This window comes from Mustelus asterias, chromosome 3 (assembly GCF_964213995.1).
Source record: "Mustelus asterias chromosome 3, sMusAst1.hap1.1, whole genome shotgun sequence".
Classification (NCBI taxonomy): domain Eukaryota; kingdom Metazoa; phylum Chordata; class Chondrichthyes; order Carcharhiniformes; family Triakidae; genus Mustelus; species Mustelus asterias.
The window spans coordinates 146,247,031-146,264,670 of record NC_135803.1 but is presented as its reverse complement, the minus strand read 5'-3'; the positions used below and the strand labels follow the sequence as shown (position 1 = coordinate 146,264,670).

The 17,640-nt window shown below is 44.3% G+C and overlaps 1 protein-coding gene across 1 annotated transcript in view; it reads left to right on the top strand.

Moving 5' to 3' along the window:
- Nucleotides 1-7,180: 7,180 nt before the first annotated feature.
- Nucleotides 7,181-17,640, top strand: part of LOC144491705 (semaphorin-3F-like) — a 240,715-nt gene continuing 230,255 nt past the window's right edge. Inside the window, exons 1-2 of the mRNA XM_078209906.1 lie at nt 7,181-7,662; nt 11,591-11,740. Of these exons, the coding sequence (XP_078066032.1) occupies nt 11,638-11,740 (103 nt within the window). The 5' untranslated portion in view covers nt 7,181-7,662; nt 11,591-11,637. The remainder of the gene's footprint in view (nt 7,663-11,590; nt 11,741-17,640) is intronic.

The window sequence follows — 17,640 nt, the reverse complement described above, 5'->3', positions numbered from 1 at the left end:
GAAACAAGAACTAGAGGACACAGCCTCAAAATAAGGGGGAGTCACTTTAGATAGAATAGAATCACTACAGTACAGAAGGAAGCCATTCGGCCCATCGAGTCTGCACAATCCCATCCAAGCCCTTTTCCCATAACCCTCATTTACCTTAGTTAATCCCCCTGACACTAGGGTCAATGTATCATGGCCAATCAACCTAACCCGCATATCCCTGGAGTGTGGGAGGAAACCGGAGCACCCGGAGGAAACCCAAGCAGACATGGGGTGAACGCGCAAACTCGACACAGACAGCGACCCACACCGGGAATTGAACCCGGGTCCCTGGTGCCGAGGCAGCTAACCACTGTGCCACCATGCCACCTGGTACAACTACTGGTCACACTGAGCGTCACACACACAAAACTGGAATCTCTCTCTCTCTGAGGGTTCACCTTTCTTTATTCGCTCCTCGACCTGGCATGGTAAAATTATTCAGTCAAACACAAGAAAGATTCTAAATCATGAGAGTGTAAGTCAGCTATGTCAACTATCGACATAGTCTTAAGATAAAGTGTCAAAGAACAGAGTTGAGGAGGAACTTCTTCTCTCAGAGGGTAGTGAATCTCTGGAATTCTCTGCCCATTGAAGCAGTGGAGGCTACCTCGTTAAATATGTTTAAGTCACAGGTAGATAGATTTCTGATCAATAAGGGAATTAAGGGTTATGGGGAGCGGGCGGGTAAGTGGAACTAAACCACTATCAGATCAGCCATGATCTTATTGAATGGCGGGACAGGCTCGAGGGGCTGGATGGCCTATTCCTGCTCCTATTTCTTATGTTCTTATGTTCAACACAGGTGTATAATCTTCCATAGTTTCTCCATGCAGTTGCATAATCTTCTATAGTTTCTTCACAGTTGTATAATCTTCCATAATTTCTCCGTGCAGTTGTATAATCTTCCATAATTTCTTCGCATAGTTGTATAATCTTCCATAATTTCTTCATGCAGTTGTATAATCTTTCATAGTTTCTTCACATAGTTGTGTAACCTTCCAGACTTTCTTCACACAGTTGTATAATCTTCCATAGTTTCTTCACTCCATTGTATGACTTTCCATAGTTCCTCCATGCAGATGTATAATCTTCCATAGTTTCTTCTTGCAGGTGTATAATCTTCCATTGTTTATTCACACCATTGTATAATCTGCCATAGTTTCTTCACACAGTTGTACAACCTTCCATAGTTTCTTAACAGAGTTGTATCATCTTCCATAGTTTCTCCATGCAGCTGTACAATCTTCCATAGATTCTTCACGCAGTTGCATAATCTTATGTAGCTTCTTCACAGTTGTACAATCTTCCACAGTTTTTTCACGCAGTTGTATAATCTTCTATAGTCTCTTCGCACAGTTGTATAATTTTCAATAGTTTCTCCAAGTAGTTAGATAATCTTCCATAGTTTCTTCACACAGTTGTATAATCTTGCATTGTTTATTCACATAATTGTATAATCTTCCAGGGTTTATCTGTGCAGTTGTATAATCTTCCATAGTTTCTTCACACACTTACATAATCTTCTAGAGTTTCTCCATGCAGTTGCACAATCTTCCATAGTTGCTTGACTGAGTTGTATAGTCTTCCATATTTTCTTCTCATAGTTGTATAATCTTCCAGAGTTTCTCCAGGCAGTTATATAATCCTCCATAGTTTCTTCATGCAGTTGAATAATCTTCCATAGTTTCTTCACGCAAATGTATAATTTTCCAGTTTTTTCATGCAGTTGTATAATTTTCCAAAATTTCTTCACAAAGTTATATAATCTTCCATAGTTTCTCCATCCAGTTGTATGATCTTCCATTGTTTCTTCACACAGTTGTATCATCTTTCATAGTTTCTTCACACAATTGTATAATCTTCCAGAGTTTTCTGTGCTGTAGTATAATCTTCCATAGTTTCTTCACACAGTTGTATAATCTTCCATTATTTCTCCATGCAGTTGTGTAATTTTCCATGGATTCTTCACACAGTTTTATCATCTTCCATAGTTTGTCCATTCGTCTGGTTCTGGCCTCAAATTCATTGCACTCTTTTTGCTTGACCATTGTTGCTGTGCGTGGCTCTAACCTCTTGAATTCTCTCCTTTGAACTGAAGCATCACCAACTCTCCTCCTCTGAGTCCTTCCTTAACATTACTCTATTTGTCCAATATCTATCGTCTTCTCTACCTTATTTTCGTCACTGTGGGCTGACGTTCTGTTCGGTCCATTGCTCTTCAGTGAAATACTTTGGAATGATTTTCCGCATTAAAAACCTGATTTACATCCAAATTACTGTCGTTCTTATCTCCCAGCTGTGGAACGTATCTCGCTTCTATCCCTAGCTCTGCCTGACTCAGTGACACCGCATCCCCACTTTCAGCTACTTCCTATTTCCACTGAATGCAAAAATTCTCCTCCTCCTTGTATATAATGGAGCTTTCCAGTACCAGTTTGCTGAACAATCCACTTGACAATATAAATATGTGGCTATTGAACGCACAATCGTTGAGGGAAATGGCTCAATGCCAATTATGAAAAGATCACTTGACTAACCAGGCCTGTAAGATGAGCACTTTCCAATTATTGTTTTTCTCCCAGGCTGTGCACTCTACAGCTGCATTTTTATACAGTTAAGTGGCTTCTTAGCTGCTTCAACCACGGTAAAGGATCAGCAGCACTTTGAGTGGCTGTTATTTTTCTTCTGGGACTGTTAACACAATCTCATTTCACAAGGCGGGTTGCAGCCATGCTTTGGGACATGCTCCTTCTTGCCATCCTGATACTGGAGGAACATTTGTCCCCTATGTCTTTTCATGCAACTCTTTCAGGAGGTCAGAGTAACAAATTGCTCCGAACTCCTTTACCTCTGATGCTGTCATTCTGTTTTGTCAAAAGAAAATGTAATGAAAAACAGAGAAGAATAAAAAGCCCTCAAGCAGTGGATTTTAGGTTACGCAAATGTTTTGCTTAATGTTTATTTAATTAACGTCCCCTGGCCAAAACGTATTGATACCTTGCTGAGACAAGGGTCCACCAATTATGCCCTGCCTTGTCTGAAAATCCATTATGTGTTGGAGCCCAGATTGGCAGGCTATTCGACTGCAAAAGCCATCACAGACAAGTCTACTCTAACCTCCACACAGGACATTTTCTCTGTGATCCCATCTTACTCAGGCAAGGCTCGTAAAATCCCACCCGAGGCCAATGGAGACTTCCGTTCTGCGAGTCTCGCCCGCCCCAATTCCAGGGCGGGCGAGGGGATAAAATTCCGCCCTGTGTTTTGGGTCAATAATGGGCTGTTGATTCGCTGTTATTTTTTCTTTGGCTAACCTGAACGGGCTGGTTCGCTATTTACGACACCATTGCATTTAAAGACAGCCTCTCCATTTGGGACAGAAACATGCTGCTAGAACATTCAAGTGCTTGTGCAAAGCAGCCAGCATAATTAAACACCCCGGACATTCTTCCTTCCACCTTCTTCCGCCGGGAAAAAAGATACAAAGTCTGAGGTCACGTACCAACCAACTCAAGAACAGCTTCTTCCCTGCTGCCATCAGACTTTTGAATGGACCTACCTCGTATTCAGTTGATCTTTCTCTATACCCTAGCTATGACTCTAACACTGCATTCTGCACCCCCCCTTTTCCTTCTCTATGAATGGTATGCTTTGTCTGTATAGCGCACAAGAAACAATACTTTTCACTGTATACTAATACATGTGACAATAATAAATCAAATCAAAACCTGCTCCGGTGGCCTCAGGAACTGAATGAGAGCTTAGATGGACAGATGAATTTCAACAAAACCTGAAATGTTGAGGTGAGCAGAGAGAAAGGAAACTGGCATGAAACAAGAAGAGGAAATTCTGGAGAAAAACAGCAAATCCCTCAACATTTGACAAAGAGAAAGGACAACTTTCTGAAGAGAGTTAAGCAAATAATCCAGTCTGAAAATTCAATCCATCTTTTGGATGAAGCGCTAAAGTGAGGCCCCCTTCTCCCCTCACCTTCTGGACATACAGGCTCCCCTGGCGTTATTTGGAAGAAGACAGAAGCCTGTTCTCACTGTGTCCAGGTCAATATTTATCCCTCGAACAAATCATTAAAACGGGAAATCCGGTCTTGTCACTGGTGTCTGTGGGAGCTTGCTTCATCTCCACATCACTAAAGTGCCTACACTTCAAAAGTGCAATATTACACTTGCTGCATAGGTCTCTGAGAACTCCTGAGATTGATGTAAGGCGCCATGTAAATGCAATCATTTCACCTTTACCAGTCGGGTGAGAGGCTGGGAATTCTGCATTCACATATTCCTGCTCTGCCCAAGACCACAAGAAACTACAAAAGGTCATGAATGTAACCCAATCCATCACGCAAACCAGCCTCCCATCCATTGACTCTGTCTACACTTCCCGCTGCTTCGACAAAGCAGCCAGCATAATTAAGGACCCCACGGACCCCGGATATTCTCTCTTCCACCTTCTTCCATCAGAAAAATGATACAAAAGTCTGAGGTCACGTACCAACCAACTCAAGAACAGCTTCTTCCCTGCTGTCATCAGACTTTTGAGTGGACCTATCTTGCATTAAGTGGATCTTTCTCTACACCCTAGCTATGACTGTAACACTACATTCTGCACTCTCTCCTTTCCTTCTCTATGAACGGTATGCTTTGTCTGTATAATGCACATGAAACAATACTTTTCACTGTATACTAATACATGTGACAATAATAAATCAAAGCAAATCAAATCACTTCTCGACAATGACCTGCTCACTGACATTCAGTTTGGGTTCCCCCGGGGCCACTCAGCTCCTACCCCTCATTACAGCCCTGGTCAAAAACATGGACAAAAGAGCTGAATTCAAGAGGTGGGTGAGAATGATTGCCCTTCACATCGAGGTGGCATTTGACCGCGTGTGGCATCAAGGAGCCCGGGCAAAACTGGAGTCAACGGGAATCGGGGGCAAGTTTTCCATTGGTTGGAGTCATGCCTGGCACAAAGGAAGATGGCTGTTGGAAACTAATCTTCTATCCCAGGACATCACAGCAGGAGTTCCTCGGGGCAGTGTCCTAGATCCAACCATCTTCAGCTGCTTCATCAATGACCTTCCTCCCATCATAAGGTTAGAAGTGGAGGTGTTCGCTGATGATCGCACAATGTTCACAACTCCTCGGATATTGAAGTAATCTGTGTCATGTGCTGCAAGACCTCAGCATCACAACCGTCACATTCATTTATTTATCATTCAATCCCTTCATTACGCGTTGGCAACAAGAGTGTATTATTTACAAGATGGACTGCAACAAGCTACCAAACTTCCTTTGACAGCACCTTCCAAACTCACAACTTCTACCACCGTTTCTTTATTCATTCGTGGGACATGGGTATCGCTGGCTGGCCAGTATTCATTGCCCATTCCTAGTTGCCCTTGGCTAGGCCATTTCAAAGGGCAGTTGAGAGTCAACAACGTTGCTGTGGCTCTGGAGTCACATGTAGGCCAGACCAGGTAAGGGCGGCAGATTTCCTTCCCTAAAGGACATCAATGAACCAGATGGGTTTTTCCAACAATCGACAATGGTTTCATGGTCATCAGTAGATTCTTAATTCCAGATATTTTTTGTTGAATTCAAATTCCACCACCTGGCGTGGTGGGATTCGAACCCGGGTCCCAAGAGCAAAGGCCTATTGGAACACCACCACCTGCAAGTTCCCCTCCAAACCACTCACCATTCTGATTTGGAACTATATCACTGTTCCTTCACTGTCGCTGGGTCAAAGTCCTGAAATGCCATAGCACTTTGAGAGTACCTATACCAAATGAACTGCAGAGGTTCACCATCACCTTCTCAAGAGCAATTAGCGATGGACAACAAGTGCTTCCCTTACCAGGGTGCTCATATCTCAGGAATGAATAGATAGCAGAGGGTTGGGTGAAGTTAGAGAGAACATAAAGGAAAATATATTGATCTACTTATAGTGACTGAGGCACCACATTCTGTACACATGGCTATGATTGCCTCATACTGGTTCTCTCTCTATGTCTGCTATGTAAAGGTTTACAAAGGGATTGACTTCCACTATTGATTTGAGTTGATTTATTATTGTCACATGTATTAGTATACAACGAAAAGTATTGTTTCTTGCGCGCTATATGGACAAAGCATACCGTTCATAAAGAAGGAAACGGGAGAGTGCAGAATATAGTGTTACCATAGCTAGGGTGTAGAGAAAGATCAAATTAGTGCGAGGTAGGTCCATTCAAAAGTCTGTTGGCAGCAGGGAAGAAGCTGTTCTTGAGTTCTTGTTCTTATGTCTTGACTTTTCTTCAGGGAATCTGGAGGATTGACTGTTAAAGTTTATTTATTAGTCACAAGTAGGTTTGCATTCACACTGCAGTGAAATTACTGTGAAAATCCCCGAGTTGCCACACTCTGGCGCCTGTTCAGGTACACTGAGGGAGAATTTAGCACAGCTAACGCACCTAACCAGCACACCTTTCGGACTGTGGGAGGAAACCAGATCATCCGGAGGAAAACCATGCAGACACGGGGAGAATGCGCAAACTCTGCACAGACAGTGTCCCAAGCCGGGAATCGAGCCTGGGGTCCATGGCGCTGTGAGGCAGCAGTGCTAACCACTGTGCCACCCCAAATGAAAGGTTCCACTGAGATTTGAACTGGGATTGCTGGATTCAGAGTCCAGAGTGCTCACCATTACATCACAGAACCACAGTTATCCAGAGAGGCGAGTTACTCCATCCCCAGCTACAGATCTCAGTGGGAGACACAGCTCAGACTGAGTGCTTTTGTTCTAACTACTTCCCACAACATCTCCCCCCCCCCCCCCCACCCTCTGCTGCCCCCATTAATATCCTGTATCTGCCTTGATTCCCCCACTCCCCAATCCCCCCTCTCTCGCTGCAGACTCTGAGAGCGGTGTGCCACGTCCAGGGAGGATGACAGAGCGGCCAGTAATTTTGATATCCCGCTGCAACCTAAGGGTTAATTACCAGTTCTCTCTCTCTCTCTGCATAAGAGCTTCACCCAACCCAGGAAAGGAGGCTTGCAGCTAGCGCCAGTTGCCCAGAGATGGCACCAGCGAGCATTCCAGCGCACAACTTTGTTCTGTAGGATGGATTATGCAAACGTCTGTGGATTCCTCGCCACCTGACATGTTCCTCAATGCTGCACCGTGAACAGACAGGAGCGGCGAGTTGAGAGAGACAGTCAGAGAGAGAGAGAGAGACACACACACACAGAGAAACACCCCCTTTTCTTTCAAAGTCAAGATTTTAGCCACTTGTCATTTGCATACCTGAGAAAGCCTTTTTTAAAAGCCGGGAGCAGTGGGGGCTGTGCTTAGTGCTCAGACAGTAAGTCTACCTGTCAGAGGTACAGAGCTACCTTGTTGCTTTGCCCTGGAGTGTGCGAGCCAGTGACTGGAGCATGTTTCTGGATCAACTGAAGCTGCAAAGACCGTGAAAGTGGAGATAAAACTTGGGGACATTTCCTATCCGTTGCCACTGATTTGATTTGATTTGATTTTTTGATTTTTTTTTTGCTGCCTGAAAGAAGGGGGAAGTTTCCTCAGCACCACAGTCGCTGCAGTTACCTCTGCAGGACAAGCAAGCTTAGCCACTGAAAGGTAACTCTCTCAAATCTTTTCCTTTCTGTGTATGTGATTGTGTGTGTGTGTGTTTCAGTATGCGCGAGTATTGAGTGTGTGTGTGTCAGTGTGTGTGACTAAAAGTGTGTTTGTATCAGTGTGTGTGTGTTTGGCTGTATGTGTGTGTGTTTCAGTGTGAGTGCGTGAATGTGTGTATGAATGTGTGTGTTTGTGAATGTGTGTGCGTGTATAAATGTGTGTGTAAGTGAGTGTGTGAGTGAGTGTATGTGTGTGTGAATGTGTGTGTGTGAGTGTATGTGTATGAGTGAGTGTGTGTGCGTGAGTGTGCGTGTGAGTGTATATGTGGGTGTGTGTGTCAGTGAGTGAGTGTGTGTGTATGTGAGTGTGTGTGCGTGTGTGTGAGCGTGTGTGTGTGTGTGTGTATGTGTGAGTGGGTGTGTGTGTCAGTGAGTGAGTGTGTGTGAGCGTGTGTGTGAGCGAGTGTGTATGTGTGTGAGTTGGTGCAAATGAGATAAAGTGAAAGCTTTTCAGGGGTGTGAGGGAGTGATATGAGTGGAATGCTCATTTGATTTTCAAAGTCGGAGCGTGGTTGTGTTATAGTGTGACTGATGCAGTTGCAGAGGGCGGTTTGTATTCTCTTTTATTTGGGGTCTCTCTCTTTTGTGCGCTGAATAGTGGATTGTTGTAGACAGTGGAGCTGTGTATCACCGGGAACAGCAGGCTAAGGGTGGAAAGAAGCGGGCTGGATGGCCAGCTCTGACCAAGGGAAACGTGGGCTCTGTTCTCTCTCTACAGAGGCTGCCAGACCCGCTGAGATTTTCCAGCATTTTCTGTTTGTGTTTGTGAAAGAAGAGACTCAAGGTGAGAGTTATAGACTCTTTAGGGTCTGCAAAGCATCGGCATATGCCTGAGTGTGTGACAGTCACGTTTCCTACACGGGGATTATTGGACAGTCAGTTGGCAGGAATATGTTCTTTAAGTATTTGGGGCAGCTTTCTCTCTCTCTCTCTTGTTCCTTCTCCAGCCGGGGTAGGCACGCTCCGCTCTTTTTTATCCACGGGATATCTACTCCAGAGGGCTAGGAGATGGGAGCTGGATTCCAACGCCTTCTGCATGTCACAACAGCACCTGCTTGTGCTGTTACTGCTTAGACAGCGGGACGGCTCCCAAGGCTCCCCCCAGCACTCGGGGTTATTGCAACTAGTGCGATCCTTCACTCACTCCTGACACCATCCCAGAGTGTTTTGTGAAGCCCGAGTGCTTTCAAAAAAAATATCGTGCAAATCTACCAAATGGGAACTGGGTGTTTAAACCGAAGTAATTCAGGGAATTAAACCATGCTGAGTGTACACTGTATTTTTGACAGTAGATTAGATTTTAACACCCAATTTTTGAAGTTTTTTTTTCATCAAAATTTGATTGTGTAACCAATAATCGCTTGTTAAAGATACCTCTCCTCAAATGCATTTCTGCTGTAATAATAGATGTGAAATGCTACATTATGTACCTGCATAAAACAGTCCCCGATCCGTTTTGGGATTGTACAGACTGATCTTCAATCCGTATCCTGTATGATAAAGTCTTCCATCAGTCCAAGTATGTGCCCTGGTCAATGATTTCCAGATAGCTTCCTGTTTTATTTGTAGCTTTTCCCTTAGATTTTTAACAATGGGATCTCGACACTGCTTTTTCTTTCCATCGAATCACAAATTAAAACTCCAAATCAAATTTGATTCACTAAAAAAATCAGTTTTGGCCCCGTCGTTTAATTTTATTCTGAATTCGAGCCAATGCCTGAACAATGAATTGCATTTGTCAAATCTGGGTCGACTATTAATTTGGAATCGAATGTCGGCTTGGCTTGAGTGTTGGGCTGTGTTTTGGAGTTGAACAGCAAACACATTCTCATTATTATGCTGGCTGTGTGTTTTCGTGTTTCTGTGAGAGTGTCTGCCTGTGTGTTTCTGTGAGTGAGTATCAATGTGTTTCTGTGAGAGTGTCTGCCTGTGTGTTTCTGAGAGTATCAATGTGTTTCTGTGTGTCTGCCTGTGTGCTTCTGGGTATCAATGTGTTTCTGTGTGTGTCTGCCTGTGAGTATCAATGTGTTTCTCTGTGTGTCTGCCTGTGTGTTTCTGAGTGTGTCTGCCTGTGTGTTTCTGTGAGTATCAATGTGTTTCTATGTGTGTCTGCCTGTGTGCTTCTGGGTATCAATGTGTTTCTGTGTGTGTCTGCCTGTGAGTATCAATGTGTTTCTATGTGTGTCTGCCTGTGTGTTTCTGGGTATTAATGTGTTTCTATGTCTGTCTGCCTGTGTTTCTGTGAGTATCAATGTGTTTCTGTGAGTATCAATGTGTTTCTATGTGTGTCTGCCTGTGTGTTTCTGTGAGTATCAATGTGTGTCTGTGAGTATCAATGTGTTTCTGTGAGTATCAATGTGTTTCTGTGGGCGTGTATCAGTGTATTTCTGAGTGTGTGGATATGTGTCAGTGTCTTTCTGTGACTGTGATACCTGTGTGTTTCAGTGTCGTTACGTTTCTGCGCATCTCAAATTATTTCCCTAAGTGTCAGTGAATTTCAGTAAGTGTGTGACACTATTTCAGTAAGTGCGTTAGTGACGTTCTGTAAGTGTGTGTATCACTATTTCAGTAAGTGCGTGTGTCACTGTATTTCAGTAAATGTGTCGGTATATTTCAGTGTGTGCCACTATTTCAATAAGTGTGTCAGTGAATTTCTGCAAGTGCGACTAAAGATCTAGTATACGTGATTGAAAATTGTATATAATTTGCTTGAAGTACCAGTCAATTCACTGGTTGCCTGTATATTTTCACTATCTGGGTTGGGATTGCTGTCCTGTTTTCTCAGTGGTCACACGGCGGTGAATCGAGTTTTCAGTCCTCACTTGCACCTCCCTGAATTTCGACAGAATTCCGACAGAGAAACACTCCTCAGTCACCCGGAATGACTGGCCCTTCCTGTGCAGAATTTAGCCCAAGTTTCAGAGTGGGCAAATGCCTTCACATTTGGAGCTGTTTCTCACTCTCTCTCTGTGCTGTTTCGTGGAGCCACATATTCTTGTAGCCCGTGGCAAATAGAAAACTCAAACCTCCCCACCCAGCAGGTCCAAGGGTTCGAATCCTCACTGAATTGAATTATTGGAGTTGGCGTCTCTGCGGTCCGGGGAAATTTATATATATTTTAAAAAGTGAGAAAAGCTCGTGGTCTTCGAGTTGTGAGAATCACTGGATATGTGGTTAAGATGATAACACTTGGGAGGGTGAAGTGGAACCTCACCATCAAGGCTCCCGAGCAGTGTATCTATCTGTCCCGTTTCACAGCTGTCCCCTGTAGCCTCTCTAGTGTCGCACCTTCAAAGGAGGTCAACATCTGCTAGAAATATTATTATTTTTTTGTAATGTAGGAATTCACAGACTGACAAAACAGCTTTGTTAGTGGAGGAAGCACTGGTGGAATATTAAAAAAAAATGGAAAGGGAATCATTCGAAGCAGTAACAAGTGTTTATTTTCGTAGGGGAGTCGAAATCTGCTTAATGTACTCAAAGGGATTATTTGAATTCACTGGAGCTAATGTTTCAAACAATGATTAATTATTGCGTTGATAACTGTTTTCACGCTGGTTCCTGACTGACCTGCCTTTTAATGGGGATTTCTGTTCTCTAAGTTACAGCACCCTTCCCTCCCTCTCCTCCCCCCCCCCTCCCCTCACCGCCCCCCCCCACCCCCTCCATAACACCTTGCTTGATGTCTCATTTCACCCTGCGCTGATATTAAAGTTACTATGGTATTCAGATTCTCTCTCTCTCCTATCTACAAACGCACACAAAAAAAAAACTGGATTTAATCACTACGGAGCTGTTTGCCTAACCACTCAACTGATGAGAGATTATGTTTTTTTTGTGTGTCCCGTTGTACCTTCATCCTGATGCAGGTCTGAAAGCTCCTGTTCCTTTGTAATCGGCTGGCGTTTTGGTTGCCATGGTTCGCCTCCTGCCCACCTGGTTCCTGGTGCTCTCCCTGTGGTGTGGCGATGCCAGGACTCATCTGCAGAATGCCCCCCGCGTCTATCTCAGTTTCAAAGGTAAGCCAGCGGTGGACCACCTTAACTTGCCAGGCTGCCAATTAAACTAAGGCTCACTATTTCTTGACAAGTTTACCGGTGGCCCTCAAGAGGCCAGGGCTGTGCTGGAGTTCTTTGCAAAGGTAACAAATGCCAGTGCTAAGCAGCGATCTCCTTTCCCAAGGATGCTCTCACTCTTGGTGCTGTGGCTGTGGTCTCTCAATGGCTTCAGCTGAAGTGAGATCATTTTTGCAAAATTAATAACATTTGGACTTGTGATATGGACGCGTTTTCCTCCAGCTGCTTACTTATTTGGAATGGCAAATTTTTCGGGATATGTTTCTTTCCAGAGGTTGTGAACTCATTTGGATCCTAAGTGTGCCTCTGGTCATTCCCAGAGACTGAGTGCGGTTAATTTCCAATGAAATCTGCCGCAGCTGATTTAATACAGTTTCAAGGGGCTTTTTTCTGAGGTGCTTTCTACCAGGATTGTATTAATTTGGGGATACTGTGCAGGAATCATTGCCAGGGTTAGACAGAGGTCTCTGTGTGGATAGAGGTCAATGTGTGTGTGGGGGGAGGCGGGCGGGGGGGTGGGGGGTGGGTGGGGGGGGGGGTGGAGAACACAATGGGCTTGACTGCCCCCCCCAAACAGAGTGCCAGGGCTGACACACCAAGATGATTTGCCATAATGCCCATGTCTCTCTGTAACATGGGGAGTTCAGCTTTGTGTTAGAGAGAATGAAACCAGCACAAAGGACTGAATTAAATTACTCCACACCCTCTAAACATTTAATTGCTGAACATTATTGCGCTTGTGCTGGGGTGTCAGTCAATGCCTCTCTGTTCTTTGGTTTGCAAGTAATGTGAATGATGGGTTGGGTTAATTTAGCCCGTGGCAGCGTGCTGGTGGTCAGCAAGTTGGCATTCGACCAAGTGAAACCACTCCATAATTGATCTGGGTCTCGTGTATCTGGGGCTTGGTCACTGAATGAACTCCAGGCATTTGATTAGATTAGATTTATTATTGTCACATCTGTTGGTAATCAGTGAAAAGTATTGTTTCTTGCACGCTATACAGACAAAGCATACCGTTCATACAAAAGGAGAGGGAAGGGTGCAGAGTGTTGTGACACCAAGGCACAATACATGGGTTAGCGGAGGTGGGTTGTTGGAAAGTCAGGCTAACCTGGCGATGTTGGAATGTTCAACCATTGTTAGAAGGTTAGAACTGAAATGTTGTCTCTTTGTCATGGAGGTGGCAAGTGTTTCCACTCTGGGGAGCTGTTTGAATGTCATATTTCACTGTGGGAGTCTGCATGCCTGATATCAATCCGGCTATATGTCACATCCAGACTTCATTTGTAATTATTTTATGGCTTTCATTCTGTTTATTTTTAAGGAGGTTTGCTGAGGAGGGGGTGGGAGGTGGGAAATCAGGAGTTGTAATACTGAGTGAGGCATTTATGAGGGTTCTGTGGTGTTTCCGTTTGGTTTAATGTTCACTGAGAAGAAGAGACTGGGGAGACCAAGGCCCTAACTGATACTCCGAGAGGAGTATTCTCTTGGAGAATTCTAGAACCAGGGGACATAGATTCAAGACTTAGAAACTTATAAAATTCTAACAGGATTAGACAGTGTAGATTCAGAAAGAATGTTCCTGATGGTCCAGAACTAGGGATCATAGTTTGAGGATAAGGGGTAAACCTTTTAGAACTGAGGTGAAGAGAAATTTTCCTTACCCAGAGGATGGTGAATGTGTGGGGTTCACTACTACAGAATGTAGCTCAGGCCAAAACATTGTGTGATTTCAAGAAGAAATTAGATATAGCTCTAGGGACTAAAAGGATCAAGGGATGGGGGGGGGGTGGAACAGGTGATTAGGATATTGAATTTGATAATCAGCCATGATCAAAATGATTGACGGAGCAGGCTTGAAGAGCCGAATGGCCCACTCCTGCTTCTAGTTTCTATGTTTCTAAGATAAGTGGCAGTAGGTGTAGAGGAGACATGAGGTAGAACTTTTTTACGCAGAGGGTGATGGGTTCTGGAATTCGCTGCTTGAGTTGGTGGTGGAGACAGAGACCCTAAACCTTTTTTAACAGTATCTGGATCAACACCTTAAGTGCTGTAAGTTGCAGGGCTATGGGCTGGGTGCAGGAAGGTGGGATTAGAAAAGGCATCTTGGTGTTTCTGGGCTGGCATGGACAATATGGGCCGAATGGCCTCCTTCTGTGCTGTAACTTTTTGAGTTCGATGGAACCCACCATTCTGGTGCAGCCACCTTGGTTCTTCATGAAAGCTCACATCTGGGCATTGAGTTGCTGCTCAGAACAACAACAGTTTGTAACATGGTGGATAGTGCTTTTTTTAATGGCTATTGTCTGAGAATCCAATCACATGCCAATAAGCGCTGAAAAATAACTGCTTCTAAGTGACTGCTCGCTCTTAATTAAGTTGCCTTTTCTTGTCGATCCAATTTCCCAATTAGTGAAAACCCTTGAGGTGAATAGACTTGCTGTTTGGACTGCATAATCTTTGGGTTTAATTACTTTGGAAGAGTTCGGTATATTTCATGCTATCTGGGTAATTGCAGTGTTACATTGCAGACTGGGGGGAAGCCACATTTGCAATCTCAGTCTCAATTATCACACGTGGGGTTTGGCAAGGATGGGAAGGTAAACCTCCCCCACCAATTTTCACCTTGTTACCTGCAGGAACAGACGGGCAAGGTTATATGAAATTGGATAGTTGGCAGGTGCTTTCATATGCAATCTCAAACTCAAGAACAACTCCCTCCCTGCTGCCACCAAACTTTTGAATGGACCTACCAGAAAAGTTTTTTAAGTTTACTTATCAGTGTCGCAAGTAGGTTTACATTAACACTGCAATGAAGTTACTGTGAAAATCCCCCAGTCACCACACTCCAGTGCCTGTTTGGATGCACTGAGGGAGAATTTAGTATGGCCAATCCACCTAACCAGCACGTCTTTCGGACTGTGGGAGGAAACCAGAGCACTCGGAGGAAACTCACGCAAACACGGGGAGAACGTGCAGACTCCGCACAGACAGTGACCCAACCCAGGAATTGAACCCGGCGTCCCTGGCTCTGTGTGGCAGTAATGCTAACTACTCTGCCATCATGATATATAAAGCTGATCTTTCTCTACACCCTATCTGTGACTGTAACATTACATACTGCACCCTCTCCTTCTCCCCTATGTACTCTATGAACAGTATGCTTTTTCCGTATCATGTGCAAGAAACAATACTTTTCACTGTATACACGTGACAATAATAAATCAAATTAAATCCCATGGGCTTGCCCCCATCTGCAGTGCCCTGCCTGTGTCCCTCCCTCGACCCCCACCATTTCAGCTGAGGCAGGGATACCATTTGGGAATAATGGATTGAGGGGAAGTTGACAGTACAAGAAAGAGCCTGTGGAAATAATGAGATTGTGCTATCTTGGTGGGACAGGGCAAAGGAGCAGTGGAAGGGTACTTTTCTAACTGGGGGTCTGTATCAAGCGGTGTTCCACAAGGATCAGTGCTGGGGCCTCTGTTGTTTGTAATATATATATCAATGATTTGAAGGAAAATGTAGGTGGTCTGATTAGTAAATTTGCAGATGATACAAAAATAGAAGGAGTAGCGGATAGTGAGGAGGATTGTCAGAATATACAGCAGGATATAAATCAGCTGGAGACTTGAGCCGAAAGATGGCAGATGGAATTTAACCCAGACAAATGTGTGGTGATGCGATTTGGAAGGTCTACTGCAGAAGGAAAGTATACAGTAAATGGCAGAGCCCTTAGAAATATTAGCATACAGAGGGATCTAAGCGTGCAGATCCACAGTTCCCTGAAGGTGGCAACTCAGGTGGACAAGGTGGTCAAGAAGGCGTATGGCATGCTGGCCTTCATCGGTCAAGATGTTGAGTATAGGAATTGGAAAGTCATGTTGCAGCTGTATAAGACTTTGGTTAGGCCGCATTTGGAGTATTGTGTACATTTCTGGTCGCCACACTACTGGAAGGATGTTGATGCATTGGAAAGGGTGCAGAAGAGATTTACCAGGATGTTGCTTGGTTTTGGAAGATATGGGCTATGAAGAAAGGTTGAACAAACTTGGATTGTTTTCATTGGAACGTCGGAGGATGAGGGGGGACCTGATAGAGGTTTACAAGATTATGACGGGCTTGGATAGAGTGGATAGTCAGAATCTTTTTCCCAGGGTTGAAAACTCAGGGGCGTAGGATGAAAGTGAGAGGGGTAAAGTTTCAAAGAGATGTAAGAGGCAAGTTTTTCACACAGGGTGGTGAATGCCTGGAACGCGCTGCTGGAGGAGGTGGTGGAAGCAGATTCTATAACAATGTTCAAGAGGCATCTGGATAGATACATGAACAGGCAGAGAATAGAGGGACATGGACCACGTAGAAGCAAGAAAATATTAGAGAGGCATCTGTGCCGGCACAGACTTGGTGGGCCGAAGGGCATGTTCCTGTGCTTTGTTCTTTGATGGTTCAAGCTAAGGTCTGGCTTCTTCTGCCTTTATCATCGCACCACGTCATTAGATTACTCCATCGATCAGCTTCAGTGTGGCCAGAAGCCTGTGGTTTGGATTGAAGCAATGCGCTGCTTTTAAAATGCTGCAGAGAAGAACAATGCCTCTGTGAGGCTGAGGCGCTTGCTGGCTGTCTAATGGAGCTTCTGCCCAGAGTGAGGCGATTCACCCAGGGAGAGTCAATCCCCGGATTATGGGAAGGATCGATACCATTAAGACTGTCTGTGGGGACAGTTCACAAGAAATCTTTCTCGCATTTTAATACTGGTGATTTTGTCTGTTTCGGTGAGGAGCCAAAAGCTTTTCCTGATAGTTTGGAATAGTCAGGCTGGCGGTGAAGGTGAAACTCCCACAGGCCCCCGTACTTCCTGACAAAGTGGTGCCACCATGGCAATCATGTCCGCTGCGACTCTCAGCAACTTTACAGATGCACCATATAAAGCATTCTTTCTGGATGCATCACAGCTTGGTATGGTTCCTGCTCTGCCCCAAGATCGCAAGAACCTATAAAAGATTGTGAATGAAGCCCAGTCCATCACTCAAACCAGCCTGCCATTCATTGACTCTGTCTACACTTCCCGCTGTCTCGGCAAAGCAGCCAGCATAATTAAGGACCCCACGCACCCCAGACATTCTCTCTTCCACCTTCTCCTGTCGGGCAAAAGATATAAAAGTCTGAGGACACGTGCCGACCGACTCAAGGACAGCTTCTTCCTTGCTGCCATCAGACTTTTAAATGGACCTACCTCGCATTAAGTTGATCTTTCTCTACACCCTAGCTATGACTGTAACACTACATTCTGCACTCTCTCCTTTCCTTCTCTGTGAACAGTTTGCTTTGTCTGTATAACGTGCAAGAAATAATACTTTTCACTGTATACTAATACATGTGACAATAATAAATCAAATCAAATCAGATCAAGTCGTTGGTATCTTCACTCTCCACACAAAAAAGGCTTGCATTTCTATAGCGCCTTTCACAACCTCAGGATGTCCCATAGCACTTTTCAGCCAGTGAGAAACTATTGAAGCATGGTCTGTCAATGTTTTTGATTTGATTTATTATTGTCACATGTATTGGGATACAGTGAAAAGTATTGTTTCTTGCATGCCATACAGATAAAGCATACTGTTCATAGAGTACATAAGGGAGAAGGAGGGTATAGAATGTAGTGTTACAGTCATAGCTAGGGTGTACAGAAAGATCAACTTAATACATGGTAGAGTCATGGAGTCATAGAGGTTTACAGCACGGAAACAAGCCCTTTGGTCCAACTTGTCCATGCTGCCCAGTTTTTGCCACTAAGCTAGTCCCAATTGCCATATTTGGCCCATATTCCTCGATACCCATCTTAC